At 37.6% G+C, this 10,408-nt stretch overlaps 1 protein-coding gene across 1 annotated transcript; it reads right to left on the bottom strand.

The window, feature by feature from the left end:
* Nucleotides 1-455: 455 nt before the first annotated feature.
* brox (BRO1 domain and CAAX motif containing) lies at nt 456-10,097 on the bottom strand. The gene is made up of 13 exons (XM_056405355.1): nt 9,959-10,097; nt 9,349-9,467; nt 8,955-9,061; nt 7,644-7,740; nt 6,798-6,893; nt 6,581-6,653; nt 6,017-6,122; nt 5,232-5,321; nt 5,035-5,120; nt 4,717-4,798; nt 3,142-3,292; nt 2,406-2,565; nt 456-2,245 (listed from the first exon to the last, which is right to left on the bottom strand). The coding sequence occupies exons 2-13, from the start codon at nt 9,447-9,449 to the stop codon at nt 2,162-2,164; spliced, it is 1,233 nt and encodes a 410-aa protein (XP_056261330.1). The 5' UTR covers nt 9,450-9,467; nt 9,959-10,097; the 3' UTR covers nt 456-2,161.
* Between the last annotated feature and the right edge of the window lie 311 nt (nt 10,098-10,408).

Below are 10,408 nucleotides of genomic sequence, written 5' to 3'. Positions count from 1 at the left end.
GTCAAAAAACGTTATAGTATACTAGTCAAATGTCGTACAATAAGGAATAAAAAAAGTCAAAAAAACGTCATCGTATAGTATGGCATGTGACGTCATAGTATATTAAGGCATGAAAACGTCATTAAAAACATTATAGTATATTTTTTCCAATTTGTGCCACAGGTGTCTGGAGGGCGGAGCTACACCTAGATCACCTAGTTCAAAGCACCTGGGCCAAGTGTTTCGGCACTGTTAGAGGCTGCCTCTTCGTGATGTCTTTGGGCCCTCTCTCGGCTCTTCGGCACATTCTGCATTTGTGTTCATGCAGACAACAGCTCACACTTCATACATACCATTCATGTGCACATGCACCCATATTACTGATCATACCGACGTCCACACCTCATGGCTTACATCTTAATAATCATATGACTGAACAATCATGTTTTCACATACAAACACAAGACATGAAACAGTTGAGTTTTGTGAATGATTTAATACCATCTGAAATACACTTTACATGACAGACACCATTAGAGGGCAAATAATGAGCAACAAGAGTGTACACTAGAATGATGACTCAACACACCCTTTTAATAAACAGTTGTCTTAAATGAAAAAAGAACTTGCTCTGATTTATGCCTCTATACTCAATTCAACACTCAAAGTGTCATAAACCAGCATGTCAGTTAGAACCAAACCAGACCACAAGAACACAAAGAACCAACAGAACTCCCTGCACAACTGAATACAATGTGCAATATAGAAGTTTAGTAAGAAGGTACGCTTGTCTGCTCTTTCACGACTAGTCCAGCTCAGGTAAGATAATAATGATGTGTGGGGATATGAAGAGTATGAATACACGTGAGTTGTATATTACAGTTTATACAAGTTTCCAGCAATTGATAGTTATCCTTCATCTGATGCGACTACATTAAGTGGGTGAGTTTTGACGATGTGAGCAACTTCTGTGAAGCAGTTGGAGCAGCCCCCCCCCCCCATGTGTTCACACTTCCCAGATTTTTGTCTTTAAGGGAGAATATAACAATCAATACATGTACATAAGCACATACATTGTGTCAACTACTGACAACAGAACTCTCAGCAACAGTTTACAGGAGTAAGCATTGTTTATATATATATATATATATATATCAGTAGCTACTCTGATGTATCCACTGAAACATAATAAAATCACCAAAAACATGATTCGAGTTTCATAAAGCTGTATACTGTCATAAGTGTTGTAAGTCGTCAACTAAACTATCACTACAGACGAAAAGAAATAAATTAAAACCTATCAGGGATAATATCCCCAAAATGGAAAACACCATGTTAAAGAATGATTCAGCCTTATCCATGAGAAGTCAAAGTAGAAAACAGCTATGTCATGTACAAAAAGAACTACAGTACATACATCATGTGAGCTAAATTAAATATTGATTGTAAACTGCTACAGCTAAAAACAAACCTGCACCAAGCAATATCACATGCAGTCTTGTTTTTTTATAATGTAGTTCTGAACAAATCTCAGCTGGAAATTTATTCTATTCATCTAAAAGTATTTTAGTTTACAGGTCGATTGTGTGACTGCACTTCCTATAATTACTCTTTTCAGATCATTTCATCATAGTCTATGTAGTGGTAGATATTCAGTATAAAAACCTGTCCCTGTATTTTGTTTGGATCTTTATCCTGAGGTCATTCAGTATGTTTAACAGACCAATTTCCATTGTTTGAATCATCTATCATCAGGCCAGTGCCAAAACCCAGACACTTGTGTAAAACAGTGAAAAGGTTTACCCTGCAGCCAAAGGCACCATTAATGGAACTACATTGACCATAAGGCTTCTTCAAGATAAGAACCTAATTACTGACCTGAAAGAACTGTTTCAGGTTTATTTCATAGACATGCTGTTTGTGTTTAATGTCATAGAATAGCTGTTTTGAGGATGTTGCCACACTCTATGATGTTTAACTGGCTCTGGCTTAAGTGCAATGATAATGGTTGTTATACCCAAATACAATACACATGTTTCAGCATAAATGTAAAACACCATGGATTAATGTCACAAAAAAATATACATTTTGCTATGGTGGAGGGAATGGGAGGAAATATAGACGCCATCATTATAATCGATGGTACTGAAGCGTGAGGCTGAAAATGAAGTCTGAGGAAGGTTTAGGAGACGATACAGCCTGTGTCCTTCTGAGGCTTCAAATCCGGCTCCTTCACTGGTTTCACCTCCTCCTCCTTGGGTTTGGCCTGAAGTTAAAGCAACAACAACACACACGTGAAACAACAAATCTCAGAATCACAATTGAACTATTAAACATAATCAGTTTACTTTTGTTTGAGAGTTTTGTGTTGGTGTGTAGTGTCATCCAGCCTATGTTGACATATACTTTGGGGTGAGCTGCAGTACCTTGTCATTTTTGGCTCCCTTGGTCAGGTCAAAGGTGGCGTACACTTCGGCAGTGCACTGCTCGCTGAGAGACGGCAGCTCGAACAGGATTGGCTCAGCCAGGCCGTAGCTCGCCTTCAACTCCAGCTGGGGTGCCTCAGCTGGGACCTTGTGGAAGTATCTGAGGAAATATGTCCAGAGTTGCAATTTAGAAGGAGAAGAATTGGGAAAAATGTTGTGCTGAAGAGGAGATTTTCTAGAGTTTTGATAATGTCGATCTCTGCCACTTAAATCACAGAGGCTTTAGTGTAGATTTATTTAGCAACCAAATGTGTTACAACTGGGGATGAGTATGCATGTTTTTGTTTAGGGTACATCCACACTACTACGTTTTAGTTTTAAAATGCATCTCTTTTGCTGCGTTCACACCTGACATCCACACTACTCCAGAGTTTTCAAGCCCATAACATTGAGACTTTTGGAAACAATGCTGGGGTCAGGATTTTCAGAGAAGCTGATATACTACACTAAACAAAATCAATCATGAAAGGGAGTAAAATGACCAAATATATCTATGAAAGATGTCGCCATCAATGCTACTAAATTAAAATTACTGTAGATTTTCTTGTACATCTGAAACTGTGTAAACACATAAATACTTCCACTAACATATGACTGTGTTTGCCATTTTGTCAGAGCTACAGATACAGTATGTGAGTCTGCGTGCATGTGTGCGTGTCTGCCCTGACTCACTCACATGAAGCCATTTTCTCTCTGGCACTTCTCCAGTGTGTTTTTAATGACGCCGCCCAGTTTGAGGAAGAACAGCTGCTCTGATGGTTTGGCTGTGGTGCCCGGGCCTTTGGTCTGACGATACTCTTTACACAGCGCCTCAGCACGGGAGTAACCTAAACAGAAACATCTTCATGTTAACACACAAAAAAATCTAGAGAAGCAAGAGAAAAATAAAAACACAACTCTGCAGCAACGCACAGGAAACAACATCTGCATCATGACCTCTGTTCAAGTAATATGCTTCAGCAACATGTTACTGAACCCAAGAGAGCATAGCATTTAAACATCACTGCACCCTGTCAACTCTAACCCTTTGTACTCGCTGCTCTTGTCCACAGACTATTTAGATGCATACTGATTTAAGCTATTTTGCAGAAGACAAAGTGAACGTAACAATAAATGCATTCATAATAACTGTGCATAATATAACAAACACACTTCTGTCATATGATTGACTTGTGCTTTCCGTGACCACACACAATGAGTGTATTAATGTCAGTATTATGTGCTTGTTGTTGTAGTTAAATGGACAAAACCACAGTTAACCAGAGCTTAAAGCTGAATCACTGGCTGTGGTATGTACTTAAAAAACAGCAGCTCCAACCAGTCAGGTCATCTTTCATTCATTTCATACAGTTGTGATTCTATTAGAACTTGTTATTTTTCTACTACTAATTATCACAATGTATTTGCATCTGCATTAATACCTACACTGACATATTTTCACATGTATATGAGGGGAAAAACAAAGGAGCTGATGTTATTATTATTATTTGTAGATTATTACTATGTTATTATTGTCACTCTAACTATGATTATCAACACTGTTATTGATATTATTGATGTTAGTTAACTCTATCAACATCATCATAATGTCAACATTATTGTTACTGTTGCCACTGTTATAATTGCAGTGGTGATGACAATAATAGTATTAATATTGTTATTGTTCATTGATAGATGAATTATATATGTGGCTCTGGTTGTTATTATCATCCACTGAGACGTTATAAGAGAGACGAACCACTTAAGGAATCCTTAGTAGAAAAGTCAGTAACGCCAAAGACGGTGGTTGTGTGACACATGTCCCGCCCCTCCCCACAATAAGCCAGGAAAAATATTAAACAAAACATAATGTTTGCACTGATGCAAGCGAAACCTTGTGCACACATAGTAAAAAAGTTTTAAACCCTATCTTAAGGCAAAAATCAACAAACTTTTTTTAATGGTTTTTATCAGATTCTGCTGATTGTATAATACATACACTTTTTATTTGCACAAAACCCACATCATCACCATGTCCCATTGTCACTGCTATTATTATTTATTAAAATATTTATGCATTTACTCATTACAGAACATCTTTTATACAACATAACAATTAACTTGTGTTCAATTAACCAGATTAACATCTTCACTGTAACTACATTAGTTGATGTCATGAACTGTTTTGCTTTGTCCGTGTGTCCTAACACGACTGTGTCATTTGTCAATATAGCACCAATAAGGGAAAAAAAGTATGTTTTAACATACGTACACTTTTCTGCTTCCTGGAGAGATCTTATAGCCTCACCACACTTGTCACTTGCCAGCAGTGTCTGCCCATGATAGCAGTATGCCTGCAAACACAATCAATGAGTATAACCATATGACAGTATATGCAGAAGAAACAAAGGATGGATTATAATTTTCCTTTCTTGTTGTTGTAAATGGGAGAGGGCTACATCAGAAGCACATATATGCTCAGTGAACTTCCTATATATAAAAACACTGCCAGTTAAAATACCTCTGTTAGTTTGATGTTAAAATCCACAAGGAAGATTTATGAACTGCATCAGGATGTGTATGAACTTACATAAGCCATGTAAAAGTGCTGCTTCAGCTGAAGATACTTCCTCCACTTGCTGCTGCACTCGGGCTCCAGGGTGTTCAGTGTGTGGTCTGAAAACAGAAACACTGACCTTTCAAGACAGTTATAAAATCTTAATGGCTTCAACTGTGCCTTTGGTAACTGACCTGATTTGTATCATTCATAATTGCAAAAATACTGACCAGCTTTTTGATAGAAGTTTGCTGTTTCAAATGCCAGCGCTGCGATGAGTGTGGCATTGTGCTTCAGTTCAATCGCTCTGGCAATTGTCACTGTAAAAAAGATGATTACAGATTATTAGTTATTTTCATAATTCCCATGAGTATCTGCTGTCACCAGACTCCGAGCTTGGTCTGGGAATACCCCAATTTTATTTATATATATATATATATATATATATATATTTTTTTTTTTTTTTAATCAAAAATCCTGATCTGTAATCCTTTGTAATGTCAGAGCTGATCAGCTTAAAGGTTAATTGTTTCTAAATAACATATTACACAAGTGATTGATTATTCTGATTGTATTATTATTGTCTCATGATAAAATGGATAATAACAACTTTATTGGGCCTCAGGAGGACATTCTGTCTTGGACTCAGATTTTCTATTAACACGCTCAGGCTTTGATAAAGAAAAACAAAATTAACAATACAAGACATCAGGCTGACATCATGACTTCTATTGTTTCACAGTGTTAAGCTCAGTTTACTATCGCAGCTCACAATGGTTACATAGTAAGGAAAGAAAAATACACCTCTGGAGTCAAGCAACACAAGAAAGGTTAAGGTCAAAAAAAGAATTTCAGGTAAAAACTTCAACAGATAGCTAAAAAAAAGTGTATTTAAATCATAGAAATGTGTCTGACAAACATGACACATGCTAGCTATGATTACAAATAAGTACAAGTTCATAAAGCTTTATAGTGGCTAGTGCAGTACTCAAGTCCAAATATGTAGCTACTGCACCTTCCTGTGCTTCTGCTTGGCACTGGATGATGTAAGCATCGATCACTCTGGGCTCCAGGTCTCGGCCCTTCTCAGCCGGGGTGATGAGGCGAGGGATGTGAACCTCCTGTAGGAAACATGCCAGAAAAATAGTCGTATTACATAAAAGCTACTGCTTTGTGCTCGAGAGACTTTGTTATTCCGACTGAGGTTCGTGTGCTGCAGAGGACATAAAGGAACAGGATGTGCTGTTGTTTCAGGCTGTTGGGAAAAAATCCCACATGACTGCTGTAGTCACTAGAGGAGTTTCATAAAACACACTTGTGTGTGCTCTGCGTATTCTCTAGCTGGTGGTGGATATACAGTAATCTGATTGATTATCATCTGCACCAACAGAAAATGATCAATCAAAATGAATTCGTCAGCCTAATTATTCACACAAAACAGATATTAGTGAACAGTGTATTTAGTTGTTGTGCGCAGCATATCGTACAGATACTATATGTCAGTAAAAAACTAGGAGTGAATTGGTCCTAAAACTCTATCATGACTTAAGGAGAAGACTCGTCTGTCAGAGCAGCTCACCTTGAGGTTTTTGAATATTCCAGCAGCAACCTTCAGGCTACGGTGAACGTCTTTCGCTTCAGGCTCTGTTATGCTGTTGGACAGGCAAACATGACAGTAACAAATATGTAATATAAAGGAGCAAGACGCGATGCAGAATTTAAAAGTCTTGGATTAATTAATATATGACTGATCTAACATAACTCAATGCAACAATATACACAAGAAAACCACGTACTTTTCTTTCCCTGCTAGTCTCGAGGCAAACTTGGTGTACCAGAGGGCGACATTGAAGGCCATGGAGACCAGTTCAAAGACTGCATCCTGCTGGGCACTGAGGGGAAGTGAGGACAGACAACAGGTTAGGTTTTATTAGGTACACCTCTACAGGCTCAATACAACTGCTCTGTCTTAAGTTCTACTTTTAGGATTTTTCAAGGTTTTTTTGACACTGTGACACAGATGTGTTATTTAAATTACACATTTTAGCACTGAGGTCATAGTTAGTGGTGATGTTGTGCCGAGTTGCATTATATTGAGGTGTTTCTAATATTCTGAGCCACATTGAATGTGAAAACAAACATGCAAACAAGTCAACATTACCAACACTAAATATTTACACCTACACAACACAGGTTCACTGTGGCCAGAGCCTCTGACTTCATCCACAGTACAAACAACTTTTTCCAGGTAATAACTACATATGTGTTGTGACAAACAATTTAATGAGGTGCTCAGTACAAAGCACTGGGCTCAGTATAATCAATATTGCTGTGAAGAATTTTACGTATTAGCTAATGCTTGTGTGTGAAACACAAATAATAAAAATAATATGGTTCCTTCCTGTGTTTTGATGTTTTTATAATTTTAGTGAGTGATTAATTCTGCCCAGAATTCCTCATTTTAGAGTTTCTTAAGTTTCCAGCACCTACTGTAAAGAGGTGCAATACTTTGTTTATAGCAATGGTAACTAGCTCTTAGGTAGAGCACCGATCCATCATTTAAATATGAATAAAAGTTATTTGTACGTGATGTGTCTTTTCAGCTACTATGGGACTGGCAGCACTCATTCTCATCTTTCTACCTTGGTGTGTTTCCTTGTAAGGTGTCAGTCCACTTGAAGTTCTGGATGAACCTCATCTTGTTCTCCTGTGTAGTTCCATCCAAGGACAAGATAAAGCCTATTGTATGTTACAGTGATATATAAAGAAAAAGAAGCAGCTGGTTAGGTGCAAAGCAAAATCAAAAAAAATGAAAGCAATGTCAGAAGACAAACAAAGAGAGACAATTTACTGTAATAAACTGTATTCAAATACATGAAGTGTGTTTTTCAAATAAATGTTCATAATATAAGATTGCAAAAACTTTTTTCAGTCACTGTGTTTTTAGCCAATGACATCCTAAGACCATTTTCATTAAGTGAATTATTAGCATAATTAAGTGGCTTTTAACCCTTTCCCTTAAGTATCTTAAAGGTTAAATACTTTATGACAATATCATATACAGTATTGCTTCTCTATCTGCTTGTTCTTTTTTGAGGCTATGTGATGTTCATACTGAGTGAAAGATTAAAACTAAGGACTGAGGATGTTTTATGGCTGCACTGCTCCATCACATGTTTTGTGGATCATTTTACACACATTTCTTCAAAATTCAGCCTGACCTATTTGGTATCATGAGAAACATTGGGATATGCACTAACCCTCAACTTGTATGAAACGAAGGGGACCCTACCACACACCCACAAAGAAATACACACACGCATCCACCAGTCTAACATAGGCTGTTTGCAAGTGCGTGTGCAGAAGTTTGCCACCTCTCTCAAGGCAGATCTTCCTATCTCTCCTAATGGAAAATCTTTTACTTAGCCAACTACTTTGCCAAAGGCAGTAGAAATATAACATAAATACAAGAGTAAAGTTAAAGTGAATGTTTCAGAATGTCCACGGTGAAGTGATTGTTACAAGCCAAGCTAAATGATTACTAGTTAATCCTGTTATGCTTCGCATTAACACAGTTGTGCCGCCTTTTCCGCACACTGCTTTTACAACTGCACATCAATTTCACATCAATTACTCAGATTGGGTGTCTAATTTAACAGTCTGATGTATGAGTCACCACTTTGGAGTCATTTAGACGTTAATGGGGTACTAAGATAATAGGCCTATGCCTTAAAATGTACTGGTTCATTTCTCACAAATGGTGAGAGCACAAATTTGTATTTTCCCAGCACAAGCTGTGCACAATCACATCAAAATGTTTTTTATTAATATCCTTATCAAACTTGTTGTTTTAAGCTATTCCTCCACCAACGCATGTAAAAAATAGTAATGTTCATTCAAATCCTAGCAACACACGAAGAAGAACATATTAATTTGTTGGAATGTAAAAATACCTTGCAAAAGGGAAAAGTATGCATCTGTGGCATTTTTCATGATCTCTGGGTTGCAGGTGACATCAGTGAACATCTCCAGCAGTCTCGCCCTTGTTGTCCGAAGGTCACTGAATGTGTCAAACAAATATCCATCAACTGATACTCTAAGTTATATTGATGATTACAGTATTTGGACTGATCATATCCAACAAGACATTTCCAGCTTGTCAGTCAAAGAGATGACTGATGATCATATGACTGACAGAAGTATGCAATTGATGGTCATTACATCATTATGAGAAAAGGTAAGAAGACTTGACAAACACAATGTACCAGTTCTGTATCTGATCATTGTCATAGTCACAGTCCATTCCAACAATACTGTTGTCAGTGTATTAAATTGAGATAGACATACTTGCATATCTTGTTGGCAGCGGGGCTCCCTGCCACGCCATAAAAATTAAATGACACAGGCGCTGTTGCCTTCAGTGGGTTTCTGTGAAACCAATGTGCCATCCTGGGATGAGGGCACACCTAAAGAGGGTTTAAGATACAGTATGACATGCAATGTGTTACATTTGTGGTGTTAACACACTTTGGGTACAGTGGAATGGACAGTTTCCCGGATAGCTAATACATTGTAGTTATTTATTCATTAAGTAGGGAGCATTAACTAGCTAGCTAATGTGTCATCTTGGCTAACGTCATTTTGCCGAGACGGTCCCTAGCGAACCGTGTTAGCACACCAACAAGAGACTCGTTGCCCCTTCCCAAAGTTGCTGAAAATTTGATACAAAGCCTCTGGTGTGACGTTGGGCAACCATGAATTATGTTTTTAATAATTATGTGTTTATCTGTTGTAGACAAAAGTCCATTACGTAAGCTACGGAGAGCAAAAGCTAACGGCTAACACTGGCTACATCTACAAACGTAAACGTTAACTGAAACAATAAGACAGCTGACTGACTATCCAGCTAAATAAAAGGACAGAAATCGTTTAAATACAGTGTGTTTTCAACTTTTACCTGTCGTTACGGCGTTGAAGACTTGAGGCTTGATAGTCCTTATGGAAAGTCTGGCTGACACTGACAACAATTTACTTCCGGAAATAAACAGGGAGCAGAAGCTGACCAATGAGAGCACACGCTTCAGTCACATGACGTGTGTCCGGAAAATACCTCAGATCTCTGATCAGCTTGTCTTTTGTTTCTCTTGTAGCACAAAAGGCTTCAACCATGCCATGATATGTCTATTTTTAACAGCTGTCAAATCAGTCACTGGTATTCTGTGGTATTCTGTCTGGATTGAATGTGTTGTCTGACTAGTTATCTTGTAAATGTTTTATTAAAGGTGTAGTTGTAATTTCCTAAAATATCATTGGATGTTCCCTTGAAATAACTGTAATTCAGTAGTGATTATAGCCAAAATAAAGACCAGTGTTATTAGAGTTTAAGTTAGTTAGTTGTGTTGAGTTC

Source organism: Seriola aureovittata, chromosome 19 (assembly GCF_021018895.1).
Source record: "Seriola aureovittata isolate HTS-2021-v1 ecotype China chromosome 19, ASM2101889v1, whole genome shotgun sequence".
In the NCBI taxonomy this organism is placed as follows: Eukaryota; Metazoa; Chordata; class Actinopteri; order Carangiformes; family Carangidae; genus Seriola; species Seriola aureovittata.
The sequence above is the reverse complement of the archived record's forward strand: the minus strand, read 5'-3'. Positions and strand labels throughout refer to the sequence as shown.